At 41.5% G+C, this 18789-nt stretch overlaps 1 protein-coding gene across 2 annotated transcripts in view; it reads right to left on the bottom strand.

Moving 5' to 3' along the window:
* The window catches only part of LOC121694520 (A disintegrin and metalloproteinase with thrombospondin motifs 2-like), a 128991-nt gene that overhangs the window by 38686 nt on the left and 71516 nt on the right, over positions 1 to 18789 (bottom strand). For both annotated transcript variants that reach the window (XM_042074706.1, XM_042074707.1), the window contains exon 4: positions 5071 to 5270. In XM_042074706.1, coding sequence (XP_041930640.1) covers positions 5071 to 5270 — 200 coding nt within the window. The remainder of the gene's footprint in view (positions 1 to 5070; positions 5271 to 18789) is intronic.

The raw sequence follows: 18789 nt of genomic DNA, 5'->3' as shown, positions 1-18789 counted from the left end.
ATGAGGGTCAGCAGATCAGCTCCGGCAGGCACACAAGACCATTCACATAAACACACCCACAGAGCCTGGCGCACACTTCACAAACAGACCCATTTGTTTCCTGGACTTGTAAGACCAATACCCATTCCTCACCATTGATCAGCCCCATTAGTGCAGAACACCCATGTGCACACTGGCAGCCACTAACAGGCATGCACATACATGAACCCACAGACAAACAGACAAACACAGACATACGTCTCGGTCTAAACCGTCCAGCAGACAGAACACCCTGCCACCCACACATTGTCTGCAACGACCTCAGAATGAGCCTGTAAGAAGGAGGGCCATAGCTCTAGAGGCGTGAGAGGAGCTCTCGCTCGCCCCTGGGCCTCTCTGCTGCAATGTGTGAACAAAACCGAGAGACCAAACCCCGTGCCCAACTCTGTGACAGCCACACCTATCAATTTCTATCAAGCGCGACAATAAGGACACGGAACTACAAGGGGACACGGAGACAGGCGGAGAGTGAGGGAGACAAAGCACTCGCGCTCTTCAAAAGCTATCTTTAGTATTCCCCCACGCATTCAGCTACAACAGGGAGGAGAGCAGAGAAAATGCTTTTCTGGAGCAACAAGTTATTTTGATTGTTTACCTGAGGTGCTTTCAAAAAGGGTGGGGGGTGTGTGTGTGCGTGCGTGTTTCCAGACGGCAGTTGGAGTATTAACTACAGAATTTTAATGATTTCAGACAAACACTCCACGTAGCACAAACATAGCAACGGCTCGTTCCGATTGTGAAATACTGCGTGCTGGATATCACATGCTCCTGGCTTTGACTGGTGCCGGCTCTGTTGCTTGCGAACTGTTCTGTGCTCCCAGGAGGCTTCACTGTTGTCAGGCAGAAGGTTTTGACAGCGGTAATGGAGACATGCTGCAGTGCTCTGCTTTTCAACTCAGAGGGGAATCAAATCAATTCACAAATATTCCTCTGATATCATTAACACGTCACAATTTGCTCAATCAGTGTGAATCAAAACCAGATCCGAGCACTAACTCATACTCTCCGTCAGGATTATACTTGGAAGGCAAATTTACTAGCACACAAGTCAAGTCCAATATTAAAAAATATACACACTCCTGAGTAAATGCAGCTAAGCTATCCATACAGCCAGGGTAGAACTGAATATTGAGCACACAAGCGTCTGAGCGCAAGAGCAAACTCTAGTGTGAGCTGTAGCACATCACCTGTCCCTCCTTTACTTTTCCCCTCCCGACAGAAAGACAGGAGCTGTTTCCTCCTAAAGCTAAGGAGCAAACTTTCAGATGAAACGCGTGGGAGAGCAAGTATGTTTATTTATTTATATCTGTTTATCTGATGTTCAGTAATTTATGCACAATGCAGCATGGAAATACCCTTTCCCTCTTTTGGAGAGTGCATGTGCTGTGGATATTCACTCCAAACCGTCCAACTCACCAAGACATGAACACAGAAAAAAGGAGATGCATTAGAAAGATTGAAACTTGCAGGCTGCAGCTTTTCCCTGTTGATATCTTCTCCTCCATCTTTCTCTCTCTCATTGCAGGCTACAGGTTAATAGAGACACAATATGTCATACTCTTAATCCTATTTTCCCCACCCCCTTGATCTCTCACTCTTTCTCTCTCTCTGTCTCTCTGGCTCAGCAGGTTTAATTTTGCTAGATTAAAGGACTGCCGGAGGCTCATGGCCCAGCTAAGCACTCTGTTGTGTCCTCAAGAATATTGTCCTTGCCTCATTGTCACTGTCCTCCTGCCATGCCATACAGTACGTGCACATAGACCACATAGGCCTACGGTGTTCATTTTAGGACATCCTCAGACTCAGGTGTCAGACTCAGAAAAACATCGGTCATCTTCAGACAAAACTGCCTCAGCGTCAGAAAAACCAGACTCAGGTGTCAGACTCAGAAAAACCTCTGTCATCTTCAGACAAAACTGCATCAGCATCAGAAAAACATCGGTCATCTTCAGACAAAACTGCCTCAGCTTCAGAAAAACTTCTGTCATCTTCAGACAAAACTGCCTCAGCGTAAGAAAAACCTAGCTGTCATCCTCAGATAAAACTGCTTCAAACTAAACTGCCTCAGAAAAACATCTCTAAGGAGTCAGGTCTCAGAAAAAACGCTGTCAGAAAAAGTGGAGTCAGGTCTCAGAAAATCAGGTCTCAGAAAAGTATTAAGTATTAAATAAAGACAAATGTGCTATGCCATGATGTAATACCATATAATACCATTACAAAACGTTAGCAGTTGTCATTGTCATTGCACAACAATAATAGACAGACATAAAGATAGACAGGTACTTGAAATGTAATATATTGTAATGTAATGTAATTATAATGTACAATAACTGCAGCCTTGTTGAATTCATTTGATATGAGATGTTATCTTAACTTATTTAGAGAAATGTGCCTTGTTGTTGGTACCTGCTATTTCATGTATTATCATAATGGTATTATATGGTATTACATCATGACATAGCACATTTGTCTTTATGGGGGTTTGGGAATAATGATGTGATGATAATGATGCAGGTTTCTTACTGGGGTAGTGTACAACTGGGAAATGGTTAGCAAAAGTAAGAAATAATGGTCCAGGTGTCGTTCTGGACTTTCGTGGTGGAAAAATGTTTAACCCACTTTTCCCTAGCTCTTTGAATGTACCGTAATCCTACGAAAAACAAATTATTTTGCTGTATGTAGTACGTAGCTTACTCCGGTATGTGCCTTACAGCAGCTGCTAATGTTACTAGCGAAGTGAGGTTAGCTAAGTTACATCCATGGATTTCCTACAATGTGTATACCATTGGATCACTTTCTACCTTTACTTATATTTTCTACATCTAACCAAGCACCAAATATAACATGCCAGTGACCAGGCTTGGAATTTCACCATTCTGGGGGCAAGGCCACTTGGCCTTCAGTTGGGCATATTTGGTGGGGGGCACAAAGGCCACATGGGCACCAAGGCCAAAGTTAACTATACAGTAGTAGGCTATAAAAATGATCAAAGTTGTATTTAGCCTATTCACTGCAGTAGACCTGCATCATTGTATGAAACATTACAAAAACATGAAACATGACATATTACATATAACTGTAAATCATCTGATCATCTAATAAAAACAGATATCTAGGCTATATATAACATTTATTTTATATTTGGCCTGCTATGAAATCATGTATTGAACAATTTAAATTTAAGCACAGCTCATCTTTAAGAAACTCAAATAGCCTAGATGCATGCTTAGCATTTTGTGATCAGGCTACTTTCACAAACTAGCTGTCTTCTGATTTACCAATATCTAGGCGATATTTGTAACATGTATTTTGTATTTGGCCCGTTATGAAATCATGTGGAACAATTTAAACACATTGTAAAACTTAAAGCCCAATTTGGAGACATCAATGCATGTCGAAATTTACTGCAAATTCAAAACTGGATTACTCTGGAACGGCTAACTGTACAGGGGACTGCTTTACACTTTTATGTTCGGTAAGGTCTGCTGTTTATTCTGATATGTGGTTTGTCATGTGTTAAAAGAAGGGTTCGTAAAGTATTCCACCGAGATGAATGGGTAGGGAGATCATGGACGCAAAACCTTCAGTAGAATGTATGATTAAATTGAATTATATTATTTACTTTTCTCGCGAACCGTTCAACACAGCAATTATCGGCTAACATCGTTTAAAAGCTGAGAAAAAGCTCTTTCATGTGACATCACTTGTGATGTCTGTGTGATGAATAGGCTACTTCGCGAGTAGTTCAACTGAGAAGAATGGGTGAATTTGGACGCACTTTCTTGCGATGTCACTTTCTCCACTGCGTAATAAAAGACTAAATTAATTTGCGCTGTGAATGCTAAGATTATTTTGACAGGCCGCAGGCTAAATAAAAATCGCTATTAGTAGAACACAAAGCAGAATATTGAAAGAAGGGGGCACCAAGGCCACCGTGGCCTGTAAACCTATGATTTTCAAAGGGGCTTCACGGCCAATGCAAGGGGCTACCACGGCCGTCGTGGCCGCCGTTAAATTCCTACCCTGCCAGTGACAGAATAACGTATTAAGCATAATATTAAACTCACCGTTCTGTATCCGTCGTCTTCTTCTGTCCCCACAATAACTTTTCATTTGAGACTTTTTCGTCTGACTGTTTTTTCTGACAGCGTTTTTTCTGAGACCTGATTTTCTGAGACCTGACTCCACTTTTTCTGACAGCGTTTTTTCTGAGACCTGACTCGACTTTTTTCAGATAGCGTTTTTTCTGAGACCTGACTCTACTTTTTTCTGATATCGTTTTTTCTGAGACCTGACTCCACTTTTTCTGAGGCAGTTTGGTTTGAAGCAGTTTTATCTGAGGATGACAGAGGTTTTTCTTACGCTGAGGCAGTTTTGTCTGAAGATGACAGAAGTTTTTCTGACGCTGATGCAGTTTTGTCTGAAGATGACAGATGTTTTTCTGAGTCTGACACCTGAGTCTGGTTTTTCTGACGCTGAGGCAGTTTTGTCTGAAGATGACAGAAGTTTTTCTGACGCTGATGCAGTTTTGTCTGAAGATGACAGAGGTTTTTCTGACGCTGAGGCTGTTTTGTCTGAAGATGACCGATGTTTTTCTGAGTCTGACACCTGAGTCTGAGGATGTCCTAAAATGAACACCGTATAGGCCACAACCACTCAGCTACGTCACCACAGACAGTATGGCTACAGCTGGCATGAAAAGAATGTCTAACTTATTCTTACTAAAACCACTGAATCTTAACAAATAGCACAAATAGTACCATTTGAGAGAGTAGAATTTCAGTGGACTAGGGGGGAACACAAATGGGGGTTGATTAATTCTAACGTTTATGCTTCACTGTAGGACACATTCATCTTAGCTATTGTCAGACACACCAGGGAAATATTTACTTAAATCATCATATCTTATCAGATGCTGCTGTAGCATTGTGCAACATCTTCTAGCACCAGCACAAACCCTAAAGTGTTCAAGTCTGTGCTGCAAACAACCCCCCACATAACCTTTTCAGTACAAAATACTGCCATACTTACAATATTCATGAGCGTGAGCAGATACATCTGGACGTGCTCATGACCATGGAACTGCTCCACTGAGTTGTCCACTCCAAGCATGACCTCAATATTGTAGTCTCCGTCCTGTGCTTGCCTGCGCACCCTGCGGCTGTGGTTTAGATTTTGCTCCACTCCGCGATACAGCGTCTCCAGGTCCATCAGACCATCCAGATCTGCACCTGCCAATAACACAGAGGACAGCACAGTGAGATCCCAGTGGCTCAGCTGGAAAAGCCGTTGTATGGTACACTAACTACAGAACATTAGGAGTTCCATCTCTGGAGAGCAGTTCTTACTGTAGACAGAGACTTTCTAATGAGGAGACACAGCACTCAAAAAATCATCCTCCATAGAAATGCATGGAGTTAGTTTGTAACGCCAATATGGCAGTTGTCTACACATCCCACCCCTTCTGCAGCAAAAAAGTTGACATGTGAATACATTGTGCCAATCATGTGGTGTGTTGTGAAAAAATCGTGCCAATCATGTGTTGGGATCTCGCCGCTGGAGCAAGGTTGGTGTTGTGAAGCCTTGCGCACGCGCATTTCTGCCAAAATAGATGCCTGATAAGTGCCCAAAAAGCGTTGCAATATGGCCGCCGAGTGGAGGGACTTGCCTAAAAGGACTTTGCTGTAGAACAGAGAGAGCGTGAAAGAATGGAGGGTTTTGGTGAATTGGTCCTGTAGCTAGTCCATAACTGATAAAAAAAAATACACTACCTGGTAGGAATTTACACATGGATACAATTCTGCTAAATTAAATGATGCACAACCTAATGTGACACATTTGCAGAACAGTGGTGAAAATTAGATATCTTCTATCAAGAAAGTATGATATTCAGGGGGAAAAAACACTAAGATACTCTCAAACCCCTAAACAAGTTTTGTTCTTATTATTATTTTAAGTTTAAGTTTAGAGTGAATTCAAAAACAATCCATTACTGTGCTCTGGTGCTGAACGTGCTGTTGTTTTAGTTGATCTAAAATGGTAAACCCTGTATCATGCTGCTACATCAGTTAAGTAAGAATTGTAAAATTCCAACGATCCTAAAGGGCAAAGACAATAGCCATGCAAAAGACACATGGCCACCAGAAGTAGGCAGCTACATCTGCTTTAATCACCTAGCATTCCATAAGAGTGTGCAATGCGATAGGGGAGAGCAGAAGATTGCCACTAGCTGTTACCTGACAGCTTCAGCTACACAGACCAAAGCGTCTTGAAGCTGGGAAGATCTGCCACCCAGGCTACCATCACCCAATCAGCAAGGGATGTCCTTCCTGCTCCTCTTATGTAATGTTTCCGTGGCAACCCGCTCATGGGTGAAACAACGCTCAGCTGGGCTAATATTGGCTCAGCAGTAACTTCCTTATTGGAAGATCAGGCTCAAAGAGTCAGGATCTTCACAACAGTCTCAGGCACAACTGTCAGGGTAAGAAACACTAATGCAGTATAGAATGGTGAGGATCACCCTTCACAGCTCCCAACAGTGTTGTCTTTTCTCATTCAATATATTTTTGTGATAATATTGCTACTGCAAATAATTATTTTAGGCGATGTGTCTAAGAAATTGTCCAAATGACAGGGGAAAGGGATAATCATACTTAGTCCAAAATAAACTGATTTAATATGCTACCATCTGTTATGAATGACCTACTGGAGGACATTTGTTACTAAAATAGAATATAGTATGTTCTGTTATCTTCTTTTGTCCAGATGGTTTTACGAATTAAAATGTGTAGTTTTATTTTATGTGGGTATGTTACTCAGGAACAAAAATGTTTTAGTGCATTCAGTGTTTTTCCAACCTTGTACAGTATGCTTAAAGCTGCAGTAGGCAAGATTTTTTGATCATATTCACTGAAACCAACACTATGCTCCGACAGAACAACATAAATCAGCCGGTTTTAGAAAAAAACCCGCACTTCTACCTCCACCTAGAGCCTGTAATTTGTTTTGCAAAAATCCACAGCTCCCGGTTCTTCTGGTCCAATCAGAACAGGGCTGTGTGAGATCTGACTGTCTATCACAGTCTGGTGCAGTCTGGTGCACACTGACGAGCACAAACTCGATGAGAGGGTGCTAGGTGGTAGTGGGGGAGGGGCATGAGAGTTTTAAAACATTCAAAATTTTGGCTAAGTCCCCTCAATCTGTCAGACTTGCCAACTGCAGCTTTAACTTCCTGCCTGTCATTCCATCCTCACAGACTCCTAAACCACAGAGGCATAATACCTGCAACATCCAATAATGTTGTCCCTCATTACGAAAAATAGTAACTAATATTAAACTTACAATTTCTGCTCTACCCTCCCAGCTGCCCTCCCCCAGCTGAGTGCCATTTCCACATGGGGGTATGGAAGTAAAACACGCTCTTAGTGAAGCTTTCTATATGTGTGGGCTACACTCTGTGAAGTTATGTAATCACGTGTATTTGTAAGAGAGTCTCATATTAAGAGTATTTGACAACTATGTCACAGTTATTTCACCACACATTTGATCAGCTTGCTCCTCCTTTCTCCGGCTCTGTTCCTTGTTTCATTAGGCACCCAAAGCCATGCCCCACCCTTAACCTGTCTGCCAGGGACAAGCCATGCCCCACCCTTAACCTGTCTGCCAGGGACAAGCCATGCCCCACCCTTAACCTGTCTGCCAGGGACAAGTGGCCTCCAGTCTGCCCCTCCCTCTCCCCACAATTCATATTCAGTTGGTGCTCACCCTTATTAGGACACAAAGGTACTTTGTCTTTCAACCTTTGCAAATGTCAAGAATGTCTACGAGTTCATGGAACAAAGGGAGAGTGGAGGTAGAGTGGGGAGGGGAGACTGAGGAGAGAGGGGCACAGACAAATATTTTGCTATAACTGCAGACAGCAGTGAAGTTCTATAAGATGAGGTTTATAATGTAGCTTCACTGGTTCTGTGGCTTACAGAGCATTCTGTGCTGAGCGTTGCAGAGCATTCTGTGCCGATACAACACTCGCTTTCTTCCAGTGGCTCTATGGTTCAACTGACCTCTGTCTGAATATGTTGTCTCTCAACCTGCTCTCAGGGGAGACTGGATGTGAGGCCAAGGTTACTCTTAAGCTGGCGCCCTGCTGAGGATGATCTATGATGTACAATGCTACCTGTGGAATAAGCAAGTCCCTGCTGCCGTAAGCAACGGCACTGCTTCACAAACCCCATACACTACAGTGTGAGGGCATCCATTTGTACAGAACAGGTTATCTAGCGAAGTCAAGCACTGGCTATTTTTTTCTGCCAGTCACAGAGACAGTGATAACACACTGCTAAGGAAGTGTTTGTAGCTTAAAGAAAAGAGCACAACAACAGAGCTGTACAGTTCACACAACACATCTGGCGGACAGTGTACAATTTGACATGTATTAGAACGGCTTTGAAAGAGTTGTGAATCAGAATTATTGCTGTATGTATACTGTATATATATTATGTTCATTTGTGATTTTGTACTCATTTGTATTTATTGTCTATTTGTCTAGATTTAGATTTGAGATTGAATGTACGACTTTCTGAGCACCTCTGCTTACTCCCAGTGGCCCTTTCTTTGTCTATAGATACTACTGTGCAGGAATGGGGGGCTTTCACACCTTCCCATTGTCGTTTATAGCTGCTCAAAGTAGTCAGAAACTCTTCTTTTAGCATACCATTTGACCAGGCAAAGGGCAGTGCCTCCTGATTAACGACCGTCTAGGAGGATCAGCCCTTGTGATCTATACATCTACTCCACAAAGTTGGAATAAGGGCCCGTCCACACGGAGACGCTTTTTGGGTTAAACGCAGAGGTTTTGCTTCGTCTTGGCCGAGCGTCCACACGAATCCTGTAAACGCACTGCCCGAAACCGCACATCCTACTTGCGTATCAATGATGTCATCGCCACACCTCAGCTGCCCTGGACTTGCACTTATAGTATTGCCAAACAATACTAGTTTTCATACATGATATTACCTACGATTACACTCCGTAGGATAAATATCACAACTGGTGCTGCGCAGCGCCGATACCTTATGACTTGGTGGACTGAACACTGTTTTTCCCGGTGTTTTTTTATGCATTCTAGCTACTGTCAGTGACGCGAGAGAACTTACATTTTTAGGGAAGTGCGGTGTAAGTTTACATTAATTTGTGCGTAGTGCCGGTGTCATTCATTTATTTTACATGTCTTATAACATAAATGAATTCATTCATAGTGAAGTTAGATATGAGCATACAAAGACGCTTAGAACTCAGTTAAGCCTATAGATGCGCACTAAATGCGAATGTGCGATTTGATGCAAGCAAAAATATCGACTGTTACTAACAAAGGTATTATAGCAATATTATAAATGTGGTGACGGAATAGCCTAGAACTTGGGTACGCCTAGCCTTTGCACTTGCGGTGATAACCAAAACTAATGTGAATCGCGGACTATCCTACAACCAAAGAAAGTAAAGGAGATTATTTTTACCTGCGTTAGCCAAATAAAGGACGGGACTGCACCCTTCACAAACCATAAAAATTAAGTTTATTAGTTTTACAGTTGACTACAGTTGACAGTTCACTCTACAGTAAGTCCACACAAACAATTCTGGTTTCCTTACACTAGCCAGTTTTGTCGTAGCCTACTCTGTCTGTTGTATGGCCTACACAGCGCGCAAGTTTTGGTCAATTTCTGTAACAAACAGTGCCACCTATAGGCCTGGGATATGAAGTAACGTGTTGAGATGGATCCGTTTGGACGCAAATATTCTTGATACGGTTCCAGGGAAGACGGAGGAAAAAAAGGTCGGTTTGGTGCGTGTGGACTAGGCCTAAGAGGTCAGTCCTCTTTTGCTGGTAACATACTTCAATTTAGGTTATTTCCCTGTTTAGTTAGAGATACGGATGAATCCTGTCGGTGAAGCTTGTTTCTATCCCTTGATGCACATCATTGAAAGATTAAAGCCTGTTTCTTGATTGACCAGAGTCTCCAGATGTACTAGGAAAATTACCATAAGCTTAAATAATATTTCAGTCCTATCGGAACGAGCGCTTTCACTCATTCTTACAGACTGCAAACTCATGGGTCAGTAAAGATTCTGGCGCATTTGACTTTTAAACGCACAGTAGACGTACTAATCCTGAGCCAACAGACATGTGAATGTTTCATCATATGAGGAGTTTGTATGGAAGCAACTGAGGAGGAACTTTGTGAATTAATTTGGCTGTTTTTTTAAACATTTCTTTATATGTTTTTATTTTAGCACACCTGCTTGTAAACTTTTTTTTTTTTTAAATCAAGTAAAGTTAAAGCATATTTATTCCCCTTTCAGTCAGCATCCAGACAGTGTGTTTGCAGCTTCCAGCATTGAACTGGTGCCACTGGGGTGAGGATGTGTACGTCAAGTAGCCACTCCAATCTGTGTCATTTATACCAAGATGTCTTATCTTGTGCAAATTGGCCGTAAATATTACAGATGTCTTGTGGTAAAATGACATTACTCCAACTCCTCATATCAAACTAATCCTGTCTGAATAGGGCTTTATAATCTTCAAATATGGTTAAACATCTTGCACACAGAGATGCTGAATGATGCTTCATAAAAAGACAAAACATTAAACACACCAGTCCTGCCCATGGGATAGACAGCTGGTGACCCCTGGCATCCAAGGGTCAGAGTGGAGGAGCTCAAAGGTGAGCATTGCCATGTGGCATAAGAGGGTAAGTGCAATAAAAACTCTGTGTGCTCAGGAATGTGTGTGTTTAGGAATGTCTACCCTTCATAAATATGCCCCTTTTGAGTGGGTTAAAATGTTAGCAGTTATTAGTCACCTGTCATGAGTGAGCTTTTTCCATACCTAAAACTCTTGAGTCAACAGATGAGATGAACTATTTGGGTCCAGTACATTGGTTTTCTCCTGCAAGGAGTGGCATTTACATGTACAGTTCATTTAGCAGACACTGTTGTCCAAAGTGACTTACATAAATGAACTATATTACAAGGGTAATGGACATTGTAGTGGACATTGTCCGCTAGTGCAGTACTTTCATAGTACATTCCATAGTCTGTTAATTTCCAAACCAATACACAGTTTCTTATGATGTTACACAGACAAGTCACAACAGCGCTTTTGAACCCTGGGATGATATTGAGATCCTGTTGATGTCAAAGTACACTTTAGGCTTATGCCTAACTAGATAGATAGATAGATAGATAGATAGATAGATACTTTATTGATCCCCAGGGGAAATTCAAGAAACTAAGAATACATGGGCCAACACTGGTTGTTCACCTCTCCTATGCAAAATAAATTCCTGTCATGTTCACACATCAGGTAACTGCCTTTGGGATAATGCATGTTCACAAGAGACATCAGGAAGTGACTGACCACCTCACAGCACTGATATGAGGCTTGGCAAGGATGTACAAATGCTATTTCCATGGTAGGTTAAGTGACAGGCTTCCTTCAGCACAGCCTGTGTTTTCCTGTTGTCTTCCTCTCGTATTCTATGAGGCTCCACAGGGGAGAAATTTCATAAGAGCGCTCTTATAAAATAAAAATGAAAACACATCACTTTTTTTTCTTCCCTCCGCTTGGTTGCCAGCTAGTGAAGGCAAACACATTGTGCCACCCCCTCAAAGCAAGATCTGAGAAGAATCCAAGCAGTCTCTCTCCAGCAGACACCAGCAGATCTCAGGTCAGTAGCAAATCCATCGCCCCCTTATTCCCGTCTGCTGAGAGAGGAAGGATACAGAGCAAGCAGTGCCAGTTAGTGTGTGTGTGTGTGTGTGTGGGGGGGGGGTATACATACAGAGAGTTAGAGACACTGCCAAGTACAGGTTTTCATAGCCTATTGAATGGCAATGTTCCAGTTAGCTCTTAATTGAAAACACCTAGGCCTATTTGTTCTACTGCTCACTGCTTGAGACACCAGAACAGAACTACCACCTTTGCTGTCAGAACCATGTCCTAGCCTCCAAGCAAGTGGATGGGGGAGGGTCAGAGCATTGATATACTGACCCCAGGAAGGTCAACTTCTCCAGGGACAGGCAGAGGTGAGGGTCCTTGTTAGACCCCAGTGACTTTCCCTGTGAGTCAGAGCCATTTCTACACAGCGTCCACCACCACGGATCGGCCATAGGAATAGCGGTACAGTGGCCAGAATATGTGCAAAGTGATACACAAACCGCCACAGCACATTTGTTTACCTGTGACAAGACAGGGTCACCGCCTTGAGTGATGATGGCAAACTGAACATAACGTCCAAAAGGGCCTGTCATTAAGCACCAGGGGAATGTGCTTGCTCCCAATGGAGCCTCTTTGCATGCATACCATGGAGATTGAGAAATACAGCAGAGAAATGCTATAGTCAAATGCATATGTACACCTGAACATACTGTAGATCCCTGTATGGACAAGTCCATGCTCTGAGAGAGGGATGCAGATATAGAGGAGTGAAAGAAGAGAGTGATAGAGCAATACGTCTAGCATGGAGAGGAAATAGGACAAGGGAGGGAGAGAGCAGCAGCTCGTATACCATTGGTCGATAATACAGAGACTCCCTAGGGAGTGTTCTCAAATTGTGCCGACTTTAAGCACATTCTTGACACACACACATTTTCACAAACACACAGATGCACACACACACACACACTTGTGTGGCTACAACACAAATACCCTAAGGTGGCGCAAATACTTGTTATTTATAAAGGGAACAAAAATCAATATCAGCTGACGCCAAGTTAAAAATGTCACCAATCTCCATATTAAGGGGGCAAGAGAAGCATTGTGAAATGTGGGGGCAGTCTGCCAAACAGACAAAAGTAAGACTAAGGAGCCCAACATACATTCAGCAGCATCTCACACAGACCAATGTTGGTACATCTTCGTACAATAACTTGGGAGTCCACTTGCTCCAGTGATCACATTCAATTAATTCTGAAACATCACACATCACTCTTCTCTCTCTCTCTCTATCTCTCTCTCAGTCAAATCCAACAAAAGCTGTGCTGGTTCAGAGGTGAAATACAGTGCTGTAAAAGTGCAGGATAATAACACTTATAACAAAGGAGGATGGTAAATAGTAAAGAAACAAAAACAATAGAATGACAAGCAGCACCTAGGGCCCTGTCTCACGCCTGGCACGTCACAGAGGGCCCTGTCTCACGCCTGGCACGTCACAGAGGGCCCTGTCTCACGCCTGGCACGTCACAGAGGGCCCTGTCTCACGCCTGGCACGTCACAGAGGGCCCTGTCTCACGCCTGGCACGTCACAGAGGGCCCTGTCTCACGCCTGGCACGTCACAGAGGGCCCTGTCTCACGCCTGACACGTCACAGGGTCAGGTGCAACACAATTGCCTTTACTAGTTTGTGGCCAACATAGTCATCATTATCCTGGGCCCCTGTATAGACAGTGATGGGCCCTCATGTTCCTCAACCCAGTTAAAATAAAATCTATTCCAGACTTTTCAAGGGCCATCTCTCCCCTTGGGCCCCTGTAATCAGTAGTGGTTTTGCCCCCAGTCCAACGCCCCTGCCTACAGGCATGTCGATCAAAAAAGTGAGGTGTGGTCAAGCGCATTGATCACACATTGCCTAAGCAAAACCTGGTCTAAAATGAAATGTGCAGTTGAGCTTGTGATCTGCGTAGTGGCGAGACCCTGGCAACGCAGCGGGCCGGTGCTGGTGTGCTTGGATGAATGTGCCTAGGACTTTTATTCAGTCATTCGAATGTTACTGGGAAAAGTATTGCTTTTTCCAGATTGTGTTTTTAATTGTAAGCTCTTGTCAGTCAGTACTGTGAAAGTGACTAAGCGTAAGATTTTGTTTCGTCGTTGCCTATGACTTCAATTACTAGACGAGCATAGACATGTGTGTACTCTGCTGGTCACACACACAAAGCAAGCAAACACGGTTTGGTGGAATCCTGCTGTTGCATAGACGGTCACATGTGCAAGCAGATTGTATGAGATGTACAGAGATGCATTTACCCATCATCTTCATAGCATCGCACCATGGTGCATGCGCTCATGGCTCTTAAAGGAAATAGGAGATGGTTTATTGGATGTTGAGCCCAGATCACACCCATGGTTAATAAAAAACATATAAATAACCCTTTTGAACCATGTGCCTGGAATCTGGAAACTTATTTTGCCAAACTTGTCAAACTGGCAAAAGATGACTGGACACACCCTAAATGGACTTAGGCCTGATTGTATGAGACTTTGTGTGCACTTGACAAAACATTTAAGGCCAGATGCAGGTTTATACAACCTTCTCACAAACAATTATTGAATTGCTTTTTTGAGAAAGGGTGGTACTACTGAAAGTAATTAATTTAATTATTAAAGAACAATAATCTGTTAAAATGATGGTATGACAATTACAGAATTTATAATGAAATGCATCATGTAATTATAATATTTAGAATATCTAATACTTCTAAGATGTAATACACTAGTGTTGTTGATTTTTTTTGCTTTGGCCAACAGGACATGAATGAATTATCTTGCACACTATGCAGCCATGGCATGTAGGTTGCTCTTATCACTGCAGTTATAAATGTAGACCCAATATATCTCAAGTCAATTATCTTAATGGTTGGATCAAATTTCCTTTCCATTGCTAATCTGGTCCTGAAATTGCGATATTTTGAATTATTAGTGTGCACTGTGCATGCACAAATACTCAATACCTGCACCTCTCTTCCTCATCACACAATGGCAGTGTAAGAGTGAATATGGCACAACAGACACATGCACAGATGCACACCCTCATAAAAGCATGTTCATGTTGCCTTGTTTGAAACTCAATACAGCAACAACACAGGTCAAGAACAAACATACCTGTACATTTAAATCTTAGGAAAGTCACTGAAATATTTCCATTTCTTTGATGTGTTCTGCTCTTATTAGCATTTTTCTGTTTATCTTAATTTTATTTAGTGTTCCTTTAAGTAGGAAGTGCGCAGCTTATGGAGTTTGGGTCGGTCATAGGTAAGGAGCGGGTGAAGCAATATGTATGCAAATGTGCTTTCCTGCAGCTCCCGTCAGCCCTCAGCTGTGCAAAGCCACAGGGGAGCGGCATTTATAATTCTTTGATTTATGGAATATATCTGTCATTTAGTCTAATTACACAATCTCAAACAAAAATTAAACTATTCATAATGTTGTGTTATACTCTCCAGACTCTGTATACTAATACACTGTACAACTCCATCACAGAAACATATAGATATGAAATGAATACGGATCTCATGCTATTTTAATTAATCTCTCTCTCTGTGTCTCACACACACACACGCACGCACACACACACACACACACACACACACACACACACACACACACCACATACATACTCATCACACACACACACTCAAAGGTCAGGGTTTTATGTCTGGATTACCAGTTCATGCCTTATCTTGGCACATTCTCTCACATTACCATTTGAGTCATACACCAGGGTGGTCCACTGTCTTCAGATATGCCTATGAATTACCACTAATATCTTTGTTCCCAACAATACCATACGTCCTTTTCAATAGTCCACGTACAGTATTCAGAACAAGCTCTCAACACAGATATAGTCATTTGCAGTGGCAATTCTAGAAACATGTTGATGGGGTGGCCAGGCTGGGGCGCAGACTCAGAGAGGGGCGGCACATAAACATAACGTGAAAAGTAAAATACATATTCTAAAACGGATAGTTCCAGTCCTTGATTATGATTGGCTGAGTAGCGTTCGATGCCATTGTAAAATCCAGCACAAATATACACCTTGAGCGCATTTCCTTCTATATTACTGTCCTCTGCTTGTGCGTCGTGCCTAGCAACGCCCCTTAGCTGTTCTAAAGTCGGTGTAACCTACAGCCTCTCGAGGCTTATTGTTTAATTAAAGCCTTAGATTCAATACTAAAGTATGTGTTAATAACCAAACTGAAGTTTTTGTAGAACATCTGAAGCACATTAACTTGGTAGATGCAGTGCAACAAGAAGGAAAGTATTTTCAAGTAAAGCAGTAGCCAATTAGAAGTTTTCTACCATATGTAGGCAAGATGTGCATAAATATAGCCTAATAATTTGGCCAACATCAAATCAATGTAAAACACTTGTTGTGACTAAGAACATAATTCTACTTTTTTATGCTGACGTGCCCAACTATCACATCTCTGGTGGGGTGGCACTTGGGGTGGTCCCTGGTCTGGGCCCCTGGTCATTTGGAATAATATTCTGAACACAACCATTTTATTTACAAAACCATACGCAATGTATGATTATTTGCACTGAAGTGATAAAATGACACTGTTGCAAGAAAAGCACGGTTTATAAAAACAGCAGGAAACTTCTGAGAATGTTACTGTGTATTTGGTAAGTGTTGTGATTGGAACTAAAATCCACTGTCAAAATAGAATGCAGCCTGTCATTTTTGTCACATAAAAGTGAATGTACCCAAAGAAAAGTCTTGCAACTTTATATAAAAGTGATTGGAGCAGGCCTTAGTAATATGTTTTACTTTGGATGGCAAACTCTGTGTATCTGTCAGAAGGAGATCACTGTAAAAAAAACAAAACAAAACAAAAAAAAAAAAACTGGACATATGAATTATTACGTCATGTCCCATCCCATAAGCTCAAAAGAAAGTCACAAATTTAGTCAGTACAGGAATTAGCTAAGGACAAAATTACTGAGCAGCAGTTTGTCCCAATTTAGCATTTAATATGGAACAGAAGAGAGGAAATAACAAAACTTTATCTCTCCCTGATGAAAATGAATAACAGTCTTTAAAGAGGGTTCTTATTCTCCTTCCCAATCTGAACACGACACTAGGCATTATTCAATTCTCCTCGCTTCAGTGCACAGGTAATGCCCTCTAATTCCGTATGTGTGTGTGTGTGTGTGTGTGACAGAGGCAGAGAGAGCACAGTGGAGAAGGGGTAGAGAGAAGCCCACCATACCAAAACACAAGGGGAGAGAAATTAGATGGATTTAAGGGAGCAAGATAAAGACAGAACATTAGAGGTGTAAAGAATCATGAATATAAAGCAGTTAATTTCTAAAGTTACGGCTGTACAGCATGACAGTGTGAGGCCTCTTTTTAGATGGGGAGAGTGCACTAACCAAGCCCTCCATGAATATATTGACACTCACAACGCACCATAGCTCAGAACTCTGCAGACATTCAATCAGTGCTGCATTCACAAATATCACTGTGGTGAAATAGGTCACATATGTGCAAATGTAAACACTGAAATAACATAAATAAGAAAGGATTGGTGTACAGGGCTGTCTTGGTTAGTCTACAAGCCTGATTGTAATTGTGGTCATCTCAAGTTATGTTTCATTACATTAATCACACAAACACCTTTTCATTACAGTCCAATAAATAAATCGGTAGCAATTTATTAACAACAATAATATTTTAACGATGTCATGTTACACCCTTGGTAATGTTTCAGCTTTAAAGGAAATAAATGAATTCTTGTTACAACACAAATCCTTCTCACACTCTCATATTCCTTTGATGGTCTTGACTTGTTTTGATTTAGTATGACCAACTGTAATATTACAAAGTATCAGCGTATTGTATCACAAAACATCATAACATAACATATTGCAACACCTGTAGTAGTAGGTAAAAATTCGGCAGTAAAGTAAAATTCATGTTTAACAGGCACCAACAAGCTAATAAGCTGCCTATAACAGCCAACATTTGTAAGATCACTCATAGAGAATACTTGTACAGTAACTGCTAAGATTGATTGATAGTAGGAAACCTGGCCTAGTCCAGTTTTACAAAAAAGTAGGATTTTCACCTAAGGAGCCATTTTAAATTCTAATGCAGCCAAACCAAGAGAAAAGAGCAAAACATGTTTAAGGTGTCATCTTAAAAAAGGGACCACAGTAGTATTGTTTGTTAGAGTTCAGCAGTGAAACTGTTGATACTGTTAGTGTCAAGGCCTTTGCATACTGTAGGCAAATGCAAACTTTCATCCGGCAACATTTTCAGAGCAGGTTCAATTTGAAATGACCACAAGACCTATGTTTTTTATGTGTTTTTTAGAAGTACTATTTATTACGATCTTATGATTTTTATGTTTTTTATATATACAGTTTACTTTAAGTTTTTATGTTATGTTTTTGACACCTTGAACCTTGAGCTTTATCACAATCAAATGAATCCTCACTTACAAATAGAACTGTGTCATGCATTGCGCTCATTGTATAGCACCTTGTTGTATTACATCAGACATTAGTCTAGCAGGTATTGCTAAAATAAAAGATTCTGAAAATATGTGTAATGAAAGAACAAATTGCCATGTTCATGGCACCTGCTAAAAGAACAATCAAACTGATTATGTTAGGGCTTTAAACAAAGATTAGATTACTCCTGTGACTTTGCAGACACAAACTGATTTCACATGTTGCTATGGATTTGCAAAATATCCAAATATAGAACCAAGGCAGTTCCAGCATCCAAAATGCACAGGGATGTCATGACAACATCAATAATGGCCACTGCGAACAGACTGCCAAGACAACTAATGAGAGAACATGGAATCTGCTTCTAATGATTTTCTATCACTCTCATGATGCCAATATGTCTCCTACAAAGTAACAACAGTGTTTATTATCCTTAAAAATAGGTATAAGACCTGTTAGTTCCAGAATAGTTCCAAAAAGACCATCCAGCTGACACTTCATGGCTTACCAGCAAATTTTAG

This window comes from Alosa sapidissima, chromosome 20 (assembly GCF_018492685.1).
Source record: "Alosa sapidissima isolate fAloSap1 chromosome 20, fAloSap1.pri, whole genome shotgun sequence".
NCBI lineage: Eukaryota > Metazoa > Chordata > Actinopteri > Clupeiformes > Clupeidae > Alosa > Alosa sapidissima.
Note: the sequence above shows the minus strand (reverse complement) of the source record. Positions and strands in the feature narration are given on the sequence as shown.